At 34.5% G+C, this 25,994-nt stretch overlaps 1 protein-coding gene across 1 annotated transcript; it reads left to right on the top strand.

Moving 5' to 3' along the window:
* The first annotated feature begins 2,059 nt into the window (after positions 1-2,059).
* Positions 2,060-16,152, top strand: LOC128556643 (uncharacterized). Its single transcript, XM_053542219.1, has 4 exons — positions 2,060-2,153; positions 11,685-11,814; positions 14,050-14,252; positions 14,809-16,152. The coding sequence occupies exons 1-4, from the start codon at positions 2,060-2,062 to the stop codon at positions 14,856-14,858; spliced, it is 477 nt and encodes a 158-aa protein (XP_053398194.1). The 3' UTR covers positions 14,859-16,152.
* Positions 16,153-25,994: the final 9,842 nt, after the last annotated feature.

Here is a 25,994-nt window from a genome sequence, read left to right on the forward strand (position 1 = left end):
CTGCACCTGTAAGGTCAGTATAATAGAACCATAGCCTTGACAAGTTAATCTGGACTTAGTCCAACGCAATAGTTGATCTTAATACGACCACACATTTATATTATATCTTCAATTACATTAATATATAATAAAATAAAATTCTTTAATCATCTCTGAAATATAATTCCTGAATTTCTATCCAGTATATTAGTATAATTGAATATTTAGTATATACAAAGTAAAATATATTTAAAGGTCCAATACTAAGGAAAGTGAACATTTTAATTTCTTTTAAAAAGCACAGAAACTATTTCATTTTATTGGAAAATGAAAGTTGGTATGTAGAAATTCGAAATAAATTGCAGTATATGTACAATTATTTTTCTATGAAGTATGAAGAAAGTTAAAAAGACCTGGGGGGTCATTCTGTCGATTCATTGAAATTTCAACATAATACACATACATTTCTTTGAGTTCCAAAGACCTTCTGTAAATTTTGACCTGCCAATCTTCATTATTTAGTGTCTTGCAGAAGTCTATGCACTGGCTATGAAAAAAATTGCCAACTCACTTTCCCTTAGTAATGGACCTTTAAGCACAATAAATTTCTTAGTTGTTTTGTTACAAGTATCCAATATTCAGTCCAACTGAGTAATACATGTGTGCTTATGGTGATCTGTCCGTCTGTACGTCATACACCAAGCATTGTGATCACTCGCTGTCCATCAGTCCGAGATTATGCTGAGAACCTGGGGCCGCTATTACAACAACATACAATTGCTGCGAAAAACTGACCGGAGACCAGCAATTGCAAAAAGCATATTGAAAATGTGTTGTATTCCATCTTCTTTAATACTAAAACATACCGTCTTGAAATTCAGCCAGTGGAAAGTTCTAAAGAAACAAAGTACTGAAAGCTGTTAAGCGAAAATGTAAACAAAATACATCTAAGGACTGGTCCTTGCGGTATTCAGTTCATCCATGACATCGCTGCGGCTCATAAAATATCAATCGTTCAAAAGTTTCTGAGAGAATTTTTCATCGAATACAGCACTTTGGAGTGGTATTATTCTGTTACTAAACCAAACCAAAGGGTGATGACCATGCAACGTCTACCATTGTGAAAATGTGTGGAAGTCTCGGGTGAATACATTGAAGGGGTAAACTAAGGCTACTTAGTATACTATATTCCAGCACGATTGTCTTTATTTTTACAATGACCCTACTCTAATGAGTATGGAAGCTAATATAAAGTCTTATTTAAACTGGTCCGGTAAAGAGTATTTCAACGTCTGAATTGCATATTAAAAGAATTATATGTACAGTAGCTGAACATATAAGATTTGTAGGCTCGTGAGGAAAAGATTTAGAACGCCTTTCAATATTTTTCTAACACTCGCCTACGAACCAAATACGAGGGGCGATCGGAAATTATCAACACTTTCTTACCATGTGCAGCTTTCTACACCTATTATACATTAGCGAAAATTGTATGTTATCGTCTTTAAATCGGTCAATTTATTTTAGTTTAGTGATAACGGCGCTTTACATGCACGTCATTTTCTCTGTTGTTCCAGTAGATAAGGTATTTGTGCGTATTTAACTATTACTGGCAGAATACATTTCTTTATATATTTAGTTTAAATATTGTGCTAGCATGTAAACGTTTCGCATGTTTTAATACTTGTAGACTGGCGATAGGGTCGGATGTTGGGCAAGGATGAATATGAAACAGGGAAAGTCACGTTCCTTAAACGTAGTATTCTTACAACGTCGCAGACACGCACGCACAAAAAAGACAAACACAATCCACTAACGTATACAGATAAACAAACAGACAAAGACGGCCGGCGGATAAAATCATTGTGGTCACGATAACTTACTCATGGTAAAATCACTTTGGCGCAGCGCTCATGACAATTAAACACGCACAGATACATAAGCAGGAAAAAAAACAACAACAGTTGGGCACCGCCTAAGGACGGTTGGCGGACAAAAATATGATGGGCAAGATAAATTAGTCAAGGTAAAGAAAGAGAAAGCAAAAACAAAGACGCATAAATGCAATAAATGCAAGGGAATGGGATGGCGGTGGGCGACGGGGGTAAAAGGGGTAGCAAGGGGAAAGCGGAAAGAAGAGCAAACAACAAAGAAGACAACATACACAACACAAGGTACGTACGAGACGGATAAAAACAAGTTAAAAATAGGTGTATCGCATTGGAACAGAGGAAATGTGTGTGTGTGGTGGGGGGCGGGGATGGGGGATGGGTTTCGGTTCAACGCGTGTAAGGCATGCCAACCTCGCACTTACTACATTTTCAACAAGTTTGACAAGAAAGTGTGAATAAAATTACTCCCCGCTGAGAAAGGCTCTAACATTAGTGACAAAAATACCAGATCTTATAAAGTAGAACTTAAAAAAGTGTCAATCTAAGGTACAAATACACCAATGTAATCAACAACTTGTCAAAAGTCAAATCAATGAGAGCTTACCTTTCCTTTTAAGGGCTCGACTATATAAGCAAGCTGCAAGACAAATTTCCACTCCCTCCGTCCGTTTTTATAGGAGTTAGGAGAAGAGCATCAAGGAGTCATCAGTCATTCCACCATCAAACAGGAAAGCGTAGCGATTACCTGTAGAGGGGTCAATCATCAAACATGCACTGTGATTAACGATTTTCGCATTGTATCCTCTTTTGATCAATTTCTTGACACATTTTACAAATATTTTATCAAAATAAGCAATATGTTTGTAATTTTTTAATTGTATAAACAACGTATCTAGTTAATGTTCCGCTGTTATAACACTGTGTTAAAGCATGCAATATCAAAGAAAAATTTAAGGGTAGATTTTGCGGATGCAATGAGGACCCAAAACACAGCTATAGAAATACCAACTCTGAAAAAATCTTACTTTTTCCGACTTGATAACAGATAATGTCAGAAAAGTTTCTTCTGTAACAAATGTAATTGTCCTACTTCTTTTTCTGTATTCTTATATTTACCCGTTTAAATGCCTTCTAAAACTTTAATGGAATGGGCAGAGGTTTGGCAGAAGTGCCGACCTAAAATAGCTCCAATCCACAAACAGATGCCTTTTTTCTCTGAAACATTATACAATTGATCACCGTAAAGTGGTGGATAGAGGTGGAAGCGCACATTTTCCTTAACTGTTAAGATGTATCGGCCAATCTCAAATGCCAGCCTCAAAACTCTTCATTTATATTTGTTACCACTTAATTTCCCTCCCAAACGCTTCATACCATATACTAGTATTATATTGAAAATTATAATTTTGCCTCAAACAATGTTTCAAATGTCTCTAAATATTATTGATAATCGTCGGGAACTCGAAAATGTATTGTTTTGTATCCAGTTACATACGCGTGATGAGAGATAAATTAATAAAATGATGTATCATATAAAAATAATAATATCTTCCTTTCGTTTATTCTACATTTTTTAGGTAATTAATAACATATTGTTAAAGCAGAAATGCTCAGTTTTAATTAAAGTACAGCTCAATCTAGTTTAAAATTAAATTGGTCTTGTTGAAATAACGTGAAACGTAATACAAAACATGCCCTACAAATAAATTATTATAGTTTCAATGTATGTACCAGCATTTAAATTCTGTACGAGAGAAAATTAACCGTGATATTTACTTCCTAGCCGATTCAAAATGTAGCTAATAAACGTGTTTGGTGGAGGTACCTATTATGAATCATTCAGTTTATTCATGTTGAAATGTTTGACTTACATAATTTAGATATGTTGTGTCTTGGAAATATTTCATTTTTCGTTTATCTGTGTATATTTCACAAACAAGGTTAGTGGTTTTATGTAATATTGCACTTTGATGAGGAGTAAGTTGCAACTTTTAAGCTTAAACGTTTGTATTTCTCAAGCACTTGATTTGAACTACGATATGCTGGAATAGGAGTTAACCGCTGTTTTACTATCAAAACTTCACTGAATGTAAATAACAAATGTTCCAAGACGCGTCGCGATCTGGTTCAAACGAGCGAAACTTCTACATTGTAAACTACAATGACTGTATTACCTTTAAGCGTTTTTGCTCCGCCCTACTCCCCCTTTTGCCCTCTCCTTTCCCTTGCATTTACGCTACTTTTTGCATCCCATTTACTTTTAGTAAGTTTTCGTGGCTCCTCTTTATTTTGGCACCCGAATCCCAATACGGTACTTGATTGTTTTTTCCTTCTTGTGTGGGTGCTTTTGTAAGCTTGTGAGTCTATAACGGTGCCCTACTGTTTTCTTATGTGTTGCTTGTTCGTTTTTCTATGTTGTTCAGTTGATCGTCGTTGTGTGTTTGTCTTTGGTACATGAGTGTCTGCGCTATTGTGGTTTACGTTGTAGTGCGACTGTTTTTAAAGAACATGGCATTCCCTTGTATATTTGTCCTTGTTCAACTTTCCCCTTCGGATTCCTCCCCCACCCCGACCCCATTTCGCCCCTTACCATTTCCTTCCCCTTTATCAATATTTAGCTTATATTAATATGTACTTGTTGGATGTTTGAAGCAACCCGTCTGAAATATTTTTCCATTACAGCTTCTTTTTGTTGTAGGCCTACTAATTAAATGCGTTGCTCTGGGGCTGTGTTTTTGGTGCTCTGTGCTTCCGAGAAATCTACCCTTACCTATTATCTTTTATACTTAAAGATTAGAAAAAAATATGTAGATGAACTAAACAAATGAGCCGGGTACGTGATATCTGCTGACTACTGTTCATATGGAGCAAAATGTTTTACATGTAATTATGCGTTTTAAAAGAATTTTCCAAAATAATAATTACATGGCTGGAAGCCACTTGTCAATGGTTAGTTTAACATATTTATGTAACAAAATCATAGGAAAAGGTTTTACTTGCCCGGTTCAATCAGCACATATTCTTTAAAGTTGTTGCACTTGGACGGTTCCATGTTTATGCACATAATTATATCTATTATATTATACATTATAATATATATATTTTTTTTTTTTGTGGGGGTTGGGCGTGGTAGGGTTTCTCTGTTGTGCAATAGATCCTGCTTCCTTTTATGAAGTTGTAAATTACCATTCATGTTTTGAAATATTAATATTTTATTTACTAGAACATTAAAAGTTGTATGCTTTTCATTTTTGATACGCTTCTAGTTTAATCATATTTTATTGTAATCATCACACAAGACATTATGGTAAAATTTAATGTACATCAAGACAATAAAATACAGATACATATGTAAATATATATACAACAGCAAACTATCATTATACAAGACATATATATTACTACTGTACATTAAGAAGTATTCAGTAACTTTGCGAATGTGCGATAATACAAAAGGGTTGGACCACAAGTCCTGCCAACATTAGAAATCGGTCCGTCCCTGGCTGTCAAATTAATGTTAGATTAAACTAAATGGCGGCTTTTTGTTTGGACTAGAATGGAAAAAAATATAGATGCTTAACAAAATATAATTTTCAGATATAAACTTACTTATATAGAAGAAGAGTTAAGACAGTAAATTAAATAGAAGAAAAGCAGGAAAAATAAAACAATCGAAAAGAAAAAACAAACAACAATAAAACTAACACAGACAAGCGTAAAATCAATCAGTGCACCTCATCGCATCCGCTGCCGAATCCCCACACCCAACCCAACCCAGAGCCCTCAAAACAGATATATAGTCAAACGATCAGGAGGCAGTGCTAGAGAAACGATGTGTATTTTTTATATAAGTTTGTACTTCTAAAAACAAAGATTTGTTCTCCTCAATAGTAAGTGAATCAATTCCATGAAGTAATTTGTGAGTACTAAGAGGATGAAATCTTCGAGTGTTAATAAATAACAATCGACGAGCATCGGCATAATGGCTACATTTAAAAAAGAAATGTTCTGCATCTTCAATACCATGTCCACAAGAGCAATCGGGATAGTCTCGTAAATGGTTATAAAATAAATCATTGTTTAAGTTGCTGCATCGGTTTCTAATACGAGTTTGAACTACATTATAGAATCGTTCTCCTATTAGATAAAAAGACGGAACAATTGGAGATTTAAATTTACTTTTCAATTTGCTCTTAAAAGATGTAAGATGAGAATGTTAAAATTCAAAGTTAAAAGGTCTACTCTTAACAACATTTATTTATCGTATCTGAGACCTCTACTCGAGTATGCTTCAGTTGTATGGGATAGCTGTACTCAATATGAAAAGGACACTATAGAAAAACTTCAATATGAAGCAACTCTCATTGTTACTGGTTTGACTCGATCCGTTTCCATTCAAAATTTATTAACTGAAATTGGCTGGGTTTCTCTTGCAGACCGTAGAATTATGCAGAAATTAATATTAGCGTATAAAGGAAATAACGGACTACTTCCTGATTACCTTATAGACATTTTTCCTCCAACAGTTCACAATTCTAACAACTATGAACTTAGAAACAACACTAATTTTGTAACATTGCCTAGACGTCTCAAAATTTACTCAAAATCAGTTCTGTAAAACTATGGAATAACCTTGACCTCCCGACACGCAATGCTAACACACTTACATCTTTTTGATACGCTACAGCACAACAAGCATAAACTTTCTGTTACAGACGAAAGCTGTGTTACACTTTTTTACGAAATCTAATTTCCAAACTGTTTTTCAAGACTTTAAGATAAGTATTCTGTCATTTTGTCAACACGTCACGTTGATGATTGCTGGTTTAGAAATTTTGTTGCGCCTAAAAGCACATACAGAAAGCAGATTTCCGCGAGCAAATAGCGAAACTTAATTCACGCATTTAGGTTGATGTACTTACATTCTTTTACAAATGCATGTTTATCTCGTAATTTGTTAAAACCCGAAACAAAACTCATTGAAAGAAGTGTTCATTATAAAAGGTGCCTTAGTATAGACACTAATGGATCGTATCTTATTATGTGAATAGATAGGTATTGAAGGTAGTCTTAAACAATATATGAAAAAGTACATGATTTTGGCAACACACTTGTTTGAACAACATATCTAGAAAATTAGTAATTTTTAATGATTGCAATGATGAAAAATATACCAGCTAAATATCAGCTTTTTACAATAATAAACGGAACTATATATGGAGTAACATTATTTATTGAACGCCCCTCGTATATAGACCAATGCAACAAAAATGTAGGTTCGTCGCTATTAAGTAAAAATTCTTTAGACCGTCCCACTAAGTTCAAAAGTTTCATTCTAAGTCTCCTTTAACAAAACACAGTAATTTTTTTCAATGGATATAACCTGTGTCAGGTTATGAAGATGCTAGGATGATTCTGTTTGAAATGATATTCTTAAAACACCATACTCCAAAGTTTCAACTCTGTCGTATGTAGGCTTCGTGAAACTGGTCCCTCTATTTCATTTTTTTTAACTTTAAGCGCTTACCAGTACATTAAATAACATTAGAATGTCAGCTGTTTGAACTCTTTATAACGCATTAAATGATAAGTTATTCTGGTGATGCTTTAATCACAATTTAGCTATAAAAACTCACTGTCAGGAAAAGCCCATTTTACGGCTGACTTAGTTTTACCATTCGGTTAAATTTTTTCTACTGCATTTTGCTTTTGAATATAAAACTTGCCAAAATAGTTCATTTTACTGTCAAAATTATATTGTGTTAGGTTGAAGGTAGCCTGAGAGCAAATCGTTTATTTTTTATCAGTTTATCGAAATATTCGGTACATCAAATAGAGCAAATTAGCAATACTTATAGTGCCAATTATTTCGTTTTAAAAACAGTGACACAATGTTTAAAGTGATACACATGTAATTTATGGACGGGAAAAAAAAATATTTTCCTAACATTTTTCTGACATACTATTAGGAATATATGGTTTATTATGACGATACGGTTGAGCAACTCTCTTGCTTTTGCTAACCAGACCTACGCTTGGAAGGTTAAGACAATACTTGACAAATGCTGTAAAACGTAACATTCCACTTTCTTTCTTTTTCATATTATTGACATTTACAACGGTCAAGGTATGATTATTTGAGTTTATTGGTCAGATTAAGGACTAACCGATTTGATATGTCTTCTCGACTTTACATATAATCATATAGCGACTACAGTAACGTTCGACAAAACAAACTCTGTGTTTCATTTAATAAACTGATAGAAGAAATAAATCATTTATCTATTTCTAAACAAAAAACAAAACAAAAAACAACAAAAAAAAACAAATACCAGAAAACCCATTTAAAATATCAATTGTGTTATAATATTACTCTTTTGCAGTTTTGTTGCACTAAAAGAATATTACAAATGGAAGTATATATAAAAACAATGTTTGCTTTTCGTGTTTGTTATGGTATTTGATAACGAAACAGCGGAAGTTGTTTATTTTGTTTCGAATTTAGTTTTAGGGTCATGTCCGCAAAACTGCGAAGTATGCTCTAAAACTGCCGATTCACCAAAGTGTGAAGTATGCAGCTACAGACATTGGTCAAAAAATGACAGCTACTGTTCTCTTTGTTCTCGAAATTGTGAACAATGCACAAACGCTTCAAGATGTACAAAATGCAAGTCAGGATTCTGGGATATTCGACCTAACATGATATGTGGTTCTCCTTGTGCCGAAAACTGTGCTGTCAGCGGATGCAATGATACAACAGGGCATTGCTTAGGGTGTCATCCAGGCTTTTACGGACGCCATTGCGACCACAGTTGTAACCTCTGTATCAACAACCTATGTACTCAACAGGGATGTATAACTGGATGTATTGACGGATATTATGAGTATAAAGACAACAACGCTTTTGAATGCAAAAAATGTCATGACCACTGCTCGTCATGCATAAGTATGACAAATTGTACACAGTGTGAAAGGGGCTACTATATATTTAGCTATGAAAATTCTGACTATAATTTTTGTTCATCATGCAGTCCGGCTTGTGAAGAATGTATAAGCTTCGGTGAATGTATTTGTAAGTCGGGAAAATATGGACCTACTTGTAGTAAAGACTGCAATATTTCAAACTGCAAGAGCTGCATCGAGTTTGAAAGTGTTGTAAAATGTACAGAATGTATAAGTGGATACACATTTCTGAACGGATCTTGTGTTCCTGAAAAAAAGATTTGTTCACAATATTGTTACAATGGCTGTGATATCAACCAAAGTTGTTTAGGTGGCTGTCAAGATGGCTGGACAGGTCAGAAGTGTACAGAAATGTGTGCTGACCAATGCAGAAAATGCGACCAGAATGATGGAAATGACTGTAATATATGCAATGGAGACTTTTATACAAAAACGTGCATGCTCCCTTGTAGTTTACATTGCTCGACATTGCCAGGCTTACCGAGATGCAATATAAATAACGGAACGTGTTTAAATGGTTGTGATAAAGGATACTGGGGTGTTAAATGTGACATAAGATGTTATAAAGGTTGCAGCTCAGGCTCATGTGACAAATCAGATGGTTTCTGTGAAACATGTAATCGCGCGTATTACGGTTACGCTTGTCAAACTAAATGTAGTGAACATTGTGTTGATATTGATGCCTTATCTGCAGTTTGTTATATATCGAACGGGACATGTGTGCATGGATGTAAAGATGGATACGGAGGCAATACATGTGAAGTTAAGCTGACAGTCAGTACGACGTTATCATTTTCAACAGGTAAGATCAATAAAAAGGCCAAAATTTCATTAATAGCAAGCTCAGGAACGAGCGGTTTAGTGATGTTAGCATAGTCTTCAAGATAAAATAAATTGTGTTATTTTGACGAAGTATAATTATTTCCCTCTTAAGGGCTATTCCCTGACCTTCCGTCGTATTGTTAATTTGACCAAAAGTGATAACAGGGATTCACGTTGTCCACCCGTCCGTCTGTCTTTCCTTCAGACTTTCACTCCGTACATTCGATCTCGTGTCCTCTGCATATTCTCTAAAGTTCTGTAATTTGATAGAAACCTCATCTCATAACGACGGTCAAGATTCGAAATGAAGCTTTGGTTTTATGTCCGCTCGATATCTTTTGAAACCCTTGAAGGATACCCGGATGGCTATCTCATCAAGACGATACGTAGAGCCCATGTTCAAACTCGTTTTGGATGAAGGAAGTTAAAGTTCAATACCCAGTGGCAAACAGTTTTGTTTGTAATTACAAATTTTGTCAAATCCAGATTATCATTTCTACATTTTGGAGTTTAGAAGGCAATATATCAAAGTTTGAACAATCTGAAGTAATAGAGAAATTAGGAAAAATTAAAGGGTAGCAATTCAATCCGTGATAGAAGCATATTTGTGTAAAAGGAAACGAGTCATATGGTGAAAATCTGGCGAATGTCACAGTAATTTCATTTCGGAATTTCAATGCTGAGGAGATTATACCAAATATTTAAGCGCTGGTTGATGTATACATTGATTGAATAAGAAGAAAGCTATGTTTTGACTTCATGTTTATAAATTATCTATTATGGGACTTTATAACTATTGAGCTAAGACTATTTGTGACGCGACCAGGGAGCGAACCCACGAGCCCCTGAACTTGAAGCGGGTGCTCTACCACTGGGCTACCGAGGCGGCGAAGATATAATATAAATATGATAGATTTAGTACTAAAATAATTTACTAGTATTCCGTTCACTAGGTCATGACAATTAACTATCTAACCTCTCTAGTGTCCCATGTAGCATATCTGCTACACAACAACATTTAATTATATAAAAAATCAAAAATCGGACCAGTGTTTACAATACAAGTATAGGATTTAATATCAAGTAACAACCTTAATCAATAGTTTTGTATCATGTGATGTTACGTTACTTGGGACGTCATAATGGCTAACTCCTGTCAAAACATGTTATGACGTTAGCCATGGATATATTTTCAGTGTAAATTCTTTCCATGTGAGGTATTGGTTTTAGAAATCGCATCAATACATTAACTTTATTTATTTGGGTGATGTGTATGCTTCTTTTAAAGTTGCGTTTACACAAAAAAGTATTAAACAAGAGGAAACATTATTTCAATGGATCATCTGGAAAAGACCCCAAATTAAATGATTACAACAAAATTTTATTATTTATAGGAAAATACTAATTTTGTGACACGAAATAATGGTGCGACTATAAATACATAACAGTACCCCAAATAAAATATTGTGGATACACATTTAGTTTAACTGCGTTAGTCTTGACCGTAAATGCCACTGTTGGAAAGATAGAGTAGCTTCATAACTGATGTTGCCGCTGCGACTGGTCTAATTTAATTTAAAGCTTGAGATGATAGACAATCAAAGAAAAAATGAAAATACACAGCATACTGATCATGTTTCAAACACAGAAACAACAAATATGCAGGTAAAACATTAATGGTGACATGTTATGGTGTGTGCAATACAGTAATTAAAGTAATAAAACGATTGTGTCGCCGAATTATATGTATTATTATGAAAAATGAAGAATATGGTATAATTACATCAGACTCGATGTTTTATTTTCATGACGACCCTACATTTATCTGAATTCTTTTTCTTTGCTTCTAATTAAAATATGAATGTCTGTAAGTTTGTATACATACACTGTACATGAATTCTATCTATACAAAAGAATTTATTGCAAAGAAATGATATAATAATTAATATGAAGTTTTCATTGCATAGTTTACTGTGCAAAACTATATCAATGACAATATCATATTCCACGTTTTCTGATAAATTTTAGAGAATCTTCGTGGACAGTATGATGAAAATGACAGTCCTGCAAAATTATTTCTCCATGGAATGCTCACTGGTGATGGCATTTGCCTGCTGAGTCTTGTGGCTTTTGTGGCCGTCCGCCATATACGACAAAGGTTAGTTAACAACATGTTTTATTATTATTCCTGTCATAAATGCCCAATGCAAATTTCCGATTCGTTCAACATGAAAAATATATCATATTCTCTAACGAATTTATAATCGCTATTTTCAATTCTGTGGATGTTATATGATCCGTAATTTCATATCAGTTGCGCAACAGCACTATATTGTTTTTATGCGCATGTGATATAATTTTTCGTATCTCCTGTTGAGAAATTGATTTTTTCGCAGCGACGATCAATTTTGACGAGGCGCTGATATATATTATAGGATAAAATTACTTTTTATAGTGTTTAGTGTCTAGTGCCGATTTTCTTTTTTAAATGATTTGCTCTCCGTGCCAAAAATGTCAAAAACAACGTTTTATCAAATGTTGAATCGAAACTATAGTCATATAGTGCAAAGTTGAAATACTCGCATAAATAATTATTACCTGGGTCAACGATATTTACACGTTTCGGCTAAACGTATCATATTGCTTGAAAAATAGTCTTATTACAAAACTAAGTCACCACAATTTCTAAGTGCTAACAAGTAAAGACTCCTTCTGACTTTATTTTTCGGGTAAGTAATTATGTCTCCCACACCACTGTGGTGAGAGACATATTGATTTACTCCTGCCTATGCTGGTGTCCGTCAGTCCGTTAGTCTGTCGCAAATCTTGTCCGCATTCTAAAATCTGGAAAGTAGATCTCTCGGAAGCACTGAGAACAAGGCAAATAATAAAAATTGCAGACTCGGTTTGATTGAGTCTGTTCTAAGTCGAACATTTCTCATGCGATCTTCGCGTAACTTGAACAAAATGTGTTTGCCAATAAGTCCTCGGCCAAGTTCGATAACTAGCCAAATCGGCCTAGGCACTTCTGAATTGTTGCCCTTTAACCGAAAATACTGATGCCAGTGATATAAGTCTTGGTGTATGGTTGACTCAGATACATAATGGAGAAGAAATGCCAATCCAGATGGACATGCGCTTTTCTCAAATACAGCTCTAGTTACTTTTAATGTTAAATAAATCCTTTATCTCATTATCTTTATTTTCCCCATAATGCTTTGATCTTTATATAATAAGTAAGTATTGTATTCCTGAAAGGGTGACATGAAGCATATTCACCGCGAGATATATGAATATCGACTGAGGCGCCTAAATAAATCTTTTAACTCATTGTCTTTATTTTCCAGTAAATGTTTTGACAGTTATATATTTTTGGTATAATCAAATAAATATTGTATTCATGCGATTGTGATATGAAAAATGTTCACCCATCAAAATATGAATATAGACCTCGGCTGGCGCCTAAGTCGATGTTCATATATCTCGCGGTGAACAGTTTTCATATCACCTTCTCATGAATACAATATTTATACACAGGCGCACTTTGTCCTGTTATGTGAGGAAGTCATGCAGCTGGGTGGTTCTATCCAGGTGCCCTCCCGTGATGAATAATGCATCATCAAAGCTGGAAAGTCGCCATATGACCTATGGTTGTATCGATGCAACGTTAAACCCAAAACAAACAAATCAAACAAATTACTTTTCTTTTCGGTATTTAACTCTTTGGGATAGATATTGCACGGGATTTTCTTTTATTGAGCGGGAAAATCAGTTTCGAGGTTAGCTACTACACAGATAGGTTGTTATTTGGTGTGGCAATTTTTTCTGTAAATATTAAGAGAGTGGGTCTTGCTACGTTTGAATTTTAATCATGTTATGTTATTATGAGCATGTGCTTCTTATTCAGATTTAAGCACAATTGCCATGAAAATCTGGAAGCGATAGGTACACTCACTGTTTGCAGCATTGGATACCTTCTACCTCCCCTTCCCCTTAAAAACATATTTGGGTGTGAAAAAGATACTTAGGTTTGGAGCAGCCGGCTTTACTGGACTTCTTTTTGTTAGTTTTGAAAAGAAAGGGTCTTTATGTAGAATCAGCTCTATCGTTTTTTTAGAAAATGTTAGTAGTAGTTAGATTTTTTACGCGTAAATATTATGAAATAGAAGTATAAAGAAGCTTTTATGTTATGTCAAATGCCGAATTCATAACCTGTTACAAAATGATACATGTTGCATGTAGTATAAAACAGAGATAATAGCCAGCCTATCCTATTTGTACAATATTTTTGATGTTGATTTTGTTTATCCAGGAGGTATGTTTAGAAAAGAAATATTTTATTTTCGGACGAAGGCAGTGAGGGAGAAAATAATTTACATTATCGTATATTTAGAAGGAAGCTGTCAAATGGAAGCCAAATTGTCAGAGATGAACGACAGTATGTAAATACTGCCATAACGATGCAAGCTATCTCATCTACAGTGACAGAGTCTAAGACTACGAGTGTAGGATCTAATAAAACATCAGATGAAACATCCCGAAGTGTGTATGACAGTTTAGATGGCGACAGACGCGATGATCAGCATCAGTATAGCGGTAAAATACTAATAGAAGAATTTTATAATGTGCAGTTGAGCTTCTACAAACTACAATCCATGTTTACTGGAGATATTTTATATAAATTTGTATGCATGTAATACATATTTTCTGCTGTTCGCCTTTTAAAATTCATAATTTTGATCATTTATAACGATCTAACATAAATTATGCGAGGCTGTACGAGCAATTAGTTTATTTTAAACTTACTTCATTAGAATCATGAAATGTTATATATCAACATTACATCATTTACCATGTATTCAAATTATATTGTCAAATGGACAATTTTATCTAAAATTTTGTACATGGTAGTTTGCTGGTCATATGCGGCGACTAGCATATTATGTATTTTATTTTCAACGAACCTTTTATCGCGTTAAGAGACCACCTTAGAGACAGAAGTACTTCACATGGTCTCTTAATGCAGTACTAGTAGAAGTGGTCACGTAGTGTAAGTGGTCTCGTAAAAACACCTTGTTGAGCAAGTTTGTAGTTCATTTAAAGTTATTGAGAAAAAATAAGACATTTAATAATACGTTATTAATTATTTCAGGACTGGAAAGACAGACAGATCATCATAGTACTAATTATACAAATTTATGAAGTCCCTTAGGCAACGATATGTCTACGTTGTGTTAGTACTAAAGTATGTTACAGCTAAAAATACGAAGACAGGGATCTAACTGAAGATACATATTCAGACAACACAACACTCCTTGAGCAACAACCATATAACTGTGTATATATGTACATTGGTAAGATATACGCAAAAGCACATACGCAGCATTAAACATCGACGACTAAACAAACAACTAAAGAACACAGTTGGACTCGCCTTGGAATGGTCAGAGGCAAAAACATTACTGAGTATTTTAAACTGGTTGATGATGCACCTTAGTTTAAACCCAAAGTGTTAGTTTTGGAAAAAATATCAAATGAACAAAGTGTTGAAGTTTTATATTAAAAGCTGTCTATAATAAACAAGTTTATATGACACGATAAAAAGGTCGACACTGCTGAGTGTGACCCATCAATCACTGAACAGATAACTATCACATATCTCGGAGTATAAAAGTTTTAAACTAATGTAACACTTACACTCAAAAGACAAAACCTTGAAGCACAATTAATGATATTTGATTTCTGCATACTGGAACTTGTAGCCTATGAAAACACTGTTGTGTGATGGTCTTTTTAGCTGAGCTTATGCGTGTGCATGTTAGTAACACTGACAAAAATGAAATGAATAACATAACATATTACATAATTAACCGTTTACCATGTGGTATATAGTGAGAATAGAAAAATCAAAATCACTTTGAAATACTACGAAATTATTCCTTTGACAAACGAATTTTTCTTTCAGAGTAAAGTACGAATAGATAAGTTTAACATTACGCTTGTTAAAATAGAACAATATTGAATTTTCATCATGCCATTAACACGTTTCGTCTAAGTAACCTTTACAATTTAAGAAAGTGTTTATATCTTCATTCTCAACTTGCTTTATTCAAGTTTTTTTTCTGTTATGTCTGTTGTATTGTATGCTGTAAGTATTATTCCAGTCCCATAATACATACATCTGGTGTATTTAAAGTACATTGTCTGCTATGTCTTTCCAAGTAAGTGTCCTAGTATCTGGTTTGCTGTGGTAAATGCGTCCATATACCGTTGCGGTAGAAGTACTTTTTTCTGCGGGAACTTTATTTCGTTTTCTGCGGAAGACAACAAGACCGCAGATTTAAAATCCGCAGAAATTTTTGTCCTGACATACCGTGATACGAATATACAAGCCGTCATTATAATCCGGTTAAGTATCAAACAATGTCCGATAGCGTTATCGGCTTTTGTCCCACATGTAGCCGAAGGCCGACGAAGCAAGTGTAAAAAAATTAGTAGTGACGGGAATATAATAGAACTGTTTGATTATTGTTTTGCTGTTGAATAAACATAATAAAAACATCAGATTTGTTTTGATTTTCGTTCAATATTGAGCAATCAGCTGCCAGTTTCAATTCTCTTAAATTATGAGACAAACACAATCCATTGTATCCTTTATGTCTATTATTAACCGATCCGTCTGATGATATTTACGTATATTTGTATGGAACTTGAAAAAGATGCGATTAACTAAAATTATCATACCGTTACAATGCATAGATGAGAATGTTCGCAAAATATAGATTCAAGCATTTTTCGTGTCTGTTTGGCATGACCGCATTTATAAAATGACTGTTTTCTTGCGTTTAACACTCAACATTGTGTGATGATAACGATGTCACATTAGTATTCGTCAACTTTTATCTTCAATCCGGAAGCCAACATAACTGTCAAAATAACAACAAAATACGCACCTGTCTATTTGAAATTAATGAAACAACCGATGAATACAGAACCGCAGAAATAAATCCAATCATAGTGAGAAGGAAGACACCGCAGAAATAAGGTAAGCATAAATTTTATACCACCTCAATTTTCAGCATTTTTAAAAAAATCGCAGAATATTAAGCCCGTAGAAATAAGTACTTAAACGGTATTATACTCTGTATTTCTTAATGTGTTCATCCTAGATGCTGGACAATCCTTGGTCTTGAAAGCAGTGCATAGGAATGAGACGAATTTTTAAAAAGTCGGTATGAATTCCTTAGAGATTGTATTCCTTATCATCTAATCAAAGCACTGAGAGGACTGATGTGGGCGGCGACTTATAGATTCTGGTAAATGCCAACCTGATCAACATTTTCAAGGAAGGAAGACATGCTCCAAGTTTGATATTGTACTGAATAAACAGGGAACATATGTTAAACAGACTTGAATTACGTACAAGAGATCACAGACTGATCTTGGCACCCACCATTGAGCCATTTTTGAATTTTCCAAATTTCAAGACTAGGTCAAGGTCAAAATCAAAGTCAAAGTTCTTTTCTGTACACCAAACTGTGCATGTGGTCCAAATTTGAAGCTGTAGCTACAGAAGTATGAAAGTAGGTCATTAGGTCAATATCAAGGTTAAAGTTCATTTCGGTAAACAAAACTATACACATGGTCCAAATTTGAAGGTTGTAGCTAGAGAAATGTGGAAATATGTCATTAGGCCAAAATCAAGGTCAAATTTCATTTCTGGACACAAAACTATGCATGTGGTCCAATTGAAATGTGAGTTAGATCACTAGGTAAATGTCAAAGTTTATTGCGGCACACAAACCTATGCATGTGGCCCAAATTTGAAGAATGTAGCTACAGAAATGTTAAAGTAGGTCACTAGGTCAAGTTCAACTCATGTCGAGGTTCATCAAACCACTCAAAACTATACAGGACCAAATGTTTCACCATTTAAGTCTATTTAAACCATGTGATCCCCGGGGCAGTGCCATTTTTGACACCAGGGAATAATTTGGACAATCTTCGTAGAGGCCCACTAGATGATGTTACATACCAAATATCAAAGTCCTAGACCATATGGTTTTTGACAAGATTTTCCCTATATAAATCTATGTAGATTATAACAAATAAACAAAGGGCCATAACTCACTCAAAACTGTTGAACCAGTCTGAAATTATGGTAGCAAAACTAGGGCACCAATACATCACTCCGACAAAGTTTGGCCAAAATCCCCACCGAAGTTTCTGAGGAGATGCGATAACGAGAAATTGTATACGGACAGACAGAAGAACGACATACCACAGACGCAGAGTGATTTAATAGTTCACTATCTAATGATGGTGGGCAAATAATTTATGGAGGACATGGAACTACTTGTTCTGCGGTTTCGGATAAAGGTATTGACAGTAAATTTGTGTTATGGTAAATCTGTGGCCACACTTCGCTGCCCATGAATGCTGTCAAGTAATTGCCGGATTAAGATTTGCAGACAAATGGAAAACATTCCAATACAGTGTGAAGCCTGTAGGGGGACCAATAAGCACACATAAATCTGAACAGGTTTAGGGGAATTCTGAATGAAACATAAAAACTGCAACCCAAATTTTTGAAGTTTATTCCACATTATTTGTTAGAAAACTCTGAACTCAGAAACAGCATACAATATCAAATGGAACATGTGAAGTATGTCGTACAAAAGCATAAATTTATAAATGCAACATATAAACTTAAAATACCTTTTTGTAAACCTCCTGACAAGCTATATAAAAATATAAAAGACTATGTAACTTTTTTGGTATGAAAGCAAGATTAGCACACATTACTATTAATACATGCTGTCTCAAGATACAGCTTGGCATAAGGTATATCTTCAAAATGAAGTTTAATCTAAAGATACTAACCCACAAACAGTGAGTAAATGTTTGTCTTATCAAGAGCAAACGGTCTCTTCTTATTCTTCAAATAGTCGAGCTACAAAGTAGACCAAACCAAAAATTGACCAAGAAATACTGCACAAATTCAAAAAAGGCCTCATTTCTGACAGAATACAAGCAATAGTTCATGACCTATTTAGTCAACTAATGATGACAAACAAGTATATAAGTTGCAAGCTATAGCTCTTAAAGTATGCAACATTTAATTTAATCAAAGATTTAACCAAGAAATTCCAATTTTCTAGGTAAATAAGGGGTCATAATTCTGCCAAAAAAATGACAGAAGTGGGAATTAGACACTTGGTGATGTAATGATGATAAACAGGTGTACTAAGTTTCAAAGCTATAATTCTAATAGTTTCAAAGGAAAGAGGAACATAAACAAAAATGTTAACCTAGACCACAGCTGAAAAAGTTCAACAAAATGATGACAATACCTTGTAGATTTAACAAGAGCTGTCACAGGAGACAGCGCGCTCGACTATTTCGATGCTGGATAGTGAAGCTGGGTATATTTGATGAAGCTGGAAGTGTCACCGGAGTGTTTAATGACTCCAATGTGAATGAAGATATTGGATAATAGCCCGAGTCTGTATCAAAAGTATTAAGTACTAAGAGAGATAAGGATCAAGTGTATCCAAACAAAAAGGGGGCATATTCATGAAATATTGGTGCAAGAGTGATCCACCTTGTGTCATGTTGACAAAATTATTTTTGTAATACATTGTACCTGAGATATAGTGAAAACGCATCAAAATTTACTTTTAATTCTAAGTAAAAGGGGGCATAACTCATGAAAAATTGGTGCCAGATTTATGGACCTTGTGTCATATGATGTAGGTGGTGATAAGGTGGAACAACCATTTTAACTTTAAATCAAATCCATTGAGTAACAGCTAAGATATAGTGAAAGTGCATCAAAACGTTATAAGTAAAAAGGGGGAAAATTCATGAAATACTGGTGCAAGGGTTATGGCCCTTGTGTCATATGATGTGGGTGATGATGTTGAACAACTATTTTAAGTTTGAATCAAATCCACTCAGTAATAACTGAGATAGAGTGAAATTGCATCAAAACTTTTACCCGAAATTTTAAGTAAAAGGGGGGGGGGGGGGAAATTCATTAAATATTGGTACCCGAGTTATGGACCTTGTGTCATATGATGTGGGAGATGATGTGGAACAACTACTTTCAGTTTTAATCAAATCCATTTAGTGATACCCGAGATAAAGTGAAAGTGCACCAAAACTTTAACCTGTAATTCTAAGCAAAAAGGGGGGATAATTCATGAAATATTGGTGCCAGAGTTATGACCCTTGTGCCATATGATGTGGGTGATGATGAGGAACAATTATTTCAAGTCTGAAGTAAATCCATAAAGTAATAACAAAGATAAAGAGAACGTGCATCAAAACTTTAACCAAAGTGCAGATGCCGACACCGGGTTGAGTAGGATAGCTCTCCATACTTTGTATAGTTGAGCTAAAAATGAATCAGATGTGCTGAAAAGAATTCAGAACTATCTTTTTAATTATACTATCAAACTAGGTACAATGTAAATTCTGAAATCTCCTGGACTTTCAACTGAATTCTCCTGTATATTCTCCTGCATAGATGCCCTGGAAGTTTGGCATGTAAAAAAACTATGCATTGTTATGATATAGAGGATATTTGTTTGTTTGCAGTGTGATATCAAAATTTATCCTCACCGATAAGGGAGACAATTGAATATTTTCACGAAGGCATTCGCGGTGTGATATCGAAATATATTTGTATCTGAGTCATTTTTGCCCTATGTTTGCAGTAAATCATCCAAAGTCTACCAACAGTTAGTTTGCAGCATTCAGAACTTGCTATTTGCTTCATATGTCTTTTCATTTTACAAATTTGATGTCTCACTCTCCACTTATATATATTTCTCAAGGATTTCTCTCATGCCATGGTTCAGCTCAAGTATTATTTCAACAGAACAGAACTGCCTGAATGTCATGGTTCCTACATATTTGAGGTACTTTGGTAATGGCAGCTCACTGAAATGAGACAAATTATCAACATTTTAAGATCAAGTATGAATATTATAAAAATGAGTTAATTTTAAATACTCAAAGCAGGAATGATGTCATATTGTATGAATTAAGCCCCTTGAGAATGCTTGATAGAATAAATTAAAAAAGTTCCAAAAAGGCATAACTCAATAAAAGTATACCAATTGCAAGTTGCATTTGAATTTAATGAAAACTGTAGGTTGAATATAGTCAAAAATGAACTGATATAGCTGTAATAATGATAAGTCCAAAAAAGGGGCTTAACTAAAAGTAGGATCATACAATAAGCACATACCCACTTCATACTGATGATGTATTCCATGCAATGAAAGATCATACCAAAGTCTAAACATAATATTTTAAGGTAGTTCTGCACTTTAGGATTGAAATTTTTTCTACAATGTAGAATTCGATTAAACTCTGATTTTTAAAAACTTTGGAATATACCAAGAAAATTCAGCAAATAAAAAAGATAGGGTCGTGTCCTTGATTTTTTGCTATACACTGACTTTAAAAATTTCGACCTTACGCAAGTTTTCATAATCATTAATGGATGTCTATGGAAAAATTGCAACTTTCATAACATTTTCGCTTATAGAAATTTTTCTATGTACAATGCAGATTTTAACGAACCTTGTCACAGTCGAAAATGAATATATGGCCTATAATATGTTGAAATAAAATGTATAGGTCTGTGTGCTTATCTTTTAAGATATTTGGCTATGATTAAAGTGAATCGCCTATTTCAAACAAATTTTAAGACAGTATTTTGAATTATGTAAAGTATCAAGTGTTTTAATATTATATTTAAACTTTAGAAAGATAGTAACAGTACCATTTTAATAAATTTACTAACTGGATGCCATTAATTCGAAAACTGGTTTTCGTTTCCGTACGCCTAATCCTGGCATTGTTCTACATTTTCCGGATAAATGACATTACGCCATGACTTCCGGTTTTTCAAACGTGCAGAACTACCTTAAACAACAAAACGCTAAATTGTTGGGTGAGGCATAAGTTTGTTTTAATCACATTTTTCAACAATACTCAGCTTGAAGGTACATGCATATGACTTACATTTGTACATGTATATATGAGCTGGGCAACCCAAAAAGAGTTATATTCACCGAGCCGAAGGCGAGGTGAATATAACTCTTTGAGGGTTGATAAATCTTGATATCAACCTATGAAAAAGTCAATAATTGTTTTATTACATGAATAAATGTAAAGTCAGTCTTGTATTAACAACCGTAACTTTAATAAAGAAATAAGGAAGAAATTTAGACCAAATCAGGTTGATATTGGTTTTCCAAGCACCTACTTCGATCTATTTTTATTTTCGTACTATTTATAACCAAAGATAAATTGATATGATATGTACTCATTACTTTTCGAACCGTTTTCAGCCAATCAGAGAAACAATAGAATCGTCCTGTAGTAAATCAAATTAACAAACCTTTTGAGGTTTAAAATAACTCTTTTCGCAAGTACAACTTATCTATTTAACACTGACGCTTACAAATGGCGCATAAATACCAAAGGGCTATAACCAATGCAGTAACAGCTTTGTACATATAACATGTAGCGCGTATTTCAACATCAATGCATAAACAATACAACAGTCCCAGTAGTTTAAATTACATTCAAATTCGAAGAATTATCAGTTATTATATTCAACACAATTCGTATATTTTATCAAATCTTATTTTAACATCTTTTTTTTCATCAAAATAACATGCTTACCACTTCGTGCTGCAGTGCATCTAAAAATTTTGGTTTGGCCTTTAAGGAAAGGAATTGGCTAGGGATCCGGTAAACAGACCTCAAGACCCGGAGTCTAGAGTTCCAGTATTCAATATACATGTACTATTTAATGCTGTTTTACCAATGTCAGGGCTGTTTCCTGGAGAAATCTACCTGCGGTAAAAGGAGCCAGTTTCAAAGCAAAAAACGTATGTTTTTCCAAATTTTGAACTTTAAATTCCCAGTTAGAATGAATACTAAGAACAGTGTTTATAAAGAGGAGACTATATTTATTTGATAAATGCCTCCAATTGCAGCGCAAATTCCTATTCATTATTTATCAAATTTGCGATCGTATTTATCCAAGGACTAAAGAATTATAGGGGATTTATTAACGGCGCAAAGCGCGGGGGATGAAAATCCCCGAGACGGTAACATCCGTATATAGTTACTCGTCTTTGTTGGTTGCATATACTGAGGCAATTTTTTTCGATGTTTTCCGGTTCCGGTTTATGTACACGTCGCAGACTGGTTGTCTGCATGAACATCCGAGCATCTCGAAGAAGTCACATAAATTCATAAACCGCGCCAACATGATTCGTTTACTTCTTTTTCGTAATGAAAACTGTACATGCAACTGAACAACACTTTTAAAACAGTAAGGACGTGTAAAGACCGTCAAGTTTCTGCGTGTGGTGCAAATAAACAAAAAGAATTCCAAAAGCCAGTGCGAGAACGCGGAGAATAACGTCAACATCACGGCTTTCCGTAAATTTTGTCAAGTATGATATTCGCTAGAGTGAAGTTTCACTTTCTTTTGAGTGTTGACTATTTTTTTGTAAATAAAATATAAAAGATAAATCCCCATGCTCAATGCCTTACTTCATATTAAATACTTCTGTTTCCTGTCACTTATACAATGCATTTAGAATGACAAGAAAAATACGAGAGAAACTTTTGAAATCATCTCCGATTTTAATGATAAAACATAGTCTCCTCTTTGTAATGCCATTCTCGGCATTCGAACTGATTACCGCACCTCTAGACTCCGGGTTAAGAGGTCTGGTTACCAGACTCCTAGCCACTGCCATGTGGAACATTGCCCGTTTTGTGGCATACTGTACCATTTGACATGCACTTCAATTATAAATTTTATACCTGTAGGAATGTTCAAGAATTTATACATAATCTCAGTAACATTTATTCCATTGACTTTTTACAAGCAAATTATAAACACCTACCTAAATCAAGCGTTTCGTGGACAATCGTTGTGTTCGATGCCTACTTTTTCTATATCATCTGATCATTGTAATGTGAGTGTTGTACATGTCAAGCCGGATGTTTTGGGCTATTCACAGCATTTTCAGAGTCGACAGGTTTTGTTAGCACGATAAATGATAATATTTTGGCGCCTATCGTACCATCTGATCACACGATAGACTATTAATTCTCATGTGAAACGTTTATCATTGTTTTTGTTTTGTTTTTTATAATCGGCATTCGCAATGTTTCCTTATGGGCGCCGCCATTGCTTCTCATCTCGTTGAAAGAGAGTAGACGAGAATTCCGCAAATTTTTGATAAAAGAAAACTATTGGTAAAAATTCTTTAAGTATTTGTCTTTTTATTAATGGTTTTATTGAATGATATTCAAAAATGTAAAAAAATCAAATAAAACTAAGTTCATGAATGAAAATTCCGGAAAACACCGACATCATCCGATAACTGCCGAAGTGATATAAGCGTGCTCATCTTCTTACACTTTGTTTTTGTTGAATCTCAGATTAAGACAGATATATGTTTTAAAATAAGTTAAACGCATGTAATATTTATAAAATTGTATTTCAAAAGTTATTTCTAAAAGTTCTATTTCTAATTTACGGAGGTCATGGAACTACTTCATGCGTAGGTAACTGCGTCTATAGATGCTGTTCGGTTTAGGATAAGGAATTTTCGATCTCAAATTTGTGGTATGGTAAATCTGTGGGCGTGGCTAAGCCTCCGGCTACGCCGCCCACAAAAATCTGTCAACTGAGAAAGCTTCGGTCAGAACTTCTTTTTTACAAGACTGCCAGCTGATGTTATATCTTAAAAAGCTCAGAGTACCTGTTTGTTTGTTTTGGGTTTAACGCCGTTTTTCAACAGTATTTCAGTCATGTAACGGCAGGCAGTTAACCTAACCAGTGTTTCTGGATTCTGTACCAGTACAAACTTGTTCTCCGCAAGTAACTGCCAACTTCCCCACATGAATCAGAGTTGGAGGACTAATGATTTTAGACACAATGTCGTTTATTAAATAGTCACGCAGAACATACGCCCAGCCCGAGGATCGAACTCTCGACCCCGCGATCCGTAGACCGACGCTCTACCTACTGAGCTAAGCGGGCGGGTTTCAGAGTACCTGTACTTGTAACCGTATAAATGGTATGATGTTTTCTTCCCAAGGAATACTCATTACGTATTAAAAATGTCCGTTTTGTCAATACTGTATGATCACAAGGGCATTTTGATATACGTACCATATCAACGTCATTGTAATAGATTTTTCTGTTTGATTACGCTGCAAGGGTCATGTGAATTAAACAACATACATCCGGCTATAAAAGAGAAGAAAAGTGCAGCGTACATTATAGTATGTTTTTGTTTTTTAAATACATGCAAGATAAATATCAAGTGAACTGCATACGGAAAAAACAGTAGGAGAAAAACTATTAACTGGTGGTTCTGTATATTAAAAATAATAAAGCTGCCTATTAAGACAGGGCACAACCTGGATGGTCCATTAAAACATTGCTGCTCTATGAAGTATGATTGTTGAAGACGCCAAGTACAAGGCATCCAAGATAGCGTATCCTGGCATATCAACTGATAGAGTCCATGAGATTCTCACCCCGCAACGGGGTTAAAAGAAATTGTGTGCCCGATGGTTGCCTCACGTGTTAACATCGGAGCAAAAGGTCAAATGTACAAGACAAACGCTGAAAAAGTTCTCAATGTTACAGCTCCTAACAAGAAATTGGACCTGAATATACTTTTATGAACCGCTGCGTCATTTTAACAGTGTAATAGGACTGAATTCCTACCATTTTTAATTTTAATTAATTTTCGGGCATTTTCAGTATAGACGTCGCCATTTTGAATATCTACCAAATATTAAGAAAATACGTCTTTTACCATTAGTTAGAGTTTTACTAGTCTCTAGTCATATTGGTAAGTGTATTCCATTCGACTGAAAACTTGTCTATGTCTTAATTAATACGTTCTACCCAGACACAACAGTGTATCGGTCGGTTAGATACTGCACCTGTAAGGTCGGTATAAGAGAGCCATAGCCTTAACAATTAAATCTGGACTTAGTCAAATGCAATCAACGATCATCGTTGACCTGTATACAGCCAAACATATATATCATATCTGCAATTACATTAATACAGAATAAAACAAATATCTTTAAATATCTCTGAAATATGATTCCTCAATTTCTATTCAGTATATTAGTATAACTGAATATACACAAAATAAAAAACGTTAGTCACAGTACATTTCTTAGTTGTTTAGTTACAGTGTCCAACATTCAGTCCCATTGTGTGTGCATGTGTGTGTGTGTGTGTGTGTGACGGCTTTTCAACAATTT

Source organism: Mercenaria mercenaria, chromosome 4 (assembly GCF_021730395.1).
Source record: "Mercenaria mercenaria strain notata chromosome 4, MADL_Memer_1, whole genome shotgun sequence".
Taxonomy (NCBI): Eukaryota; Metazoa; Mollusca; class Bivalvia; order Venerida; family Veneridae; genus Mercenaria; species Mercenaria mercenaria.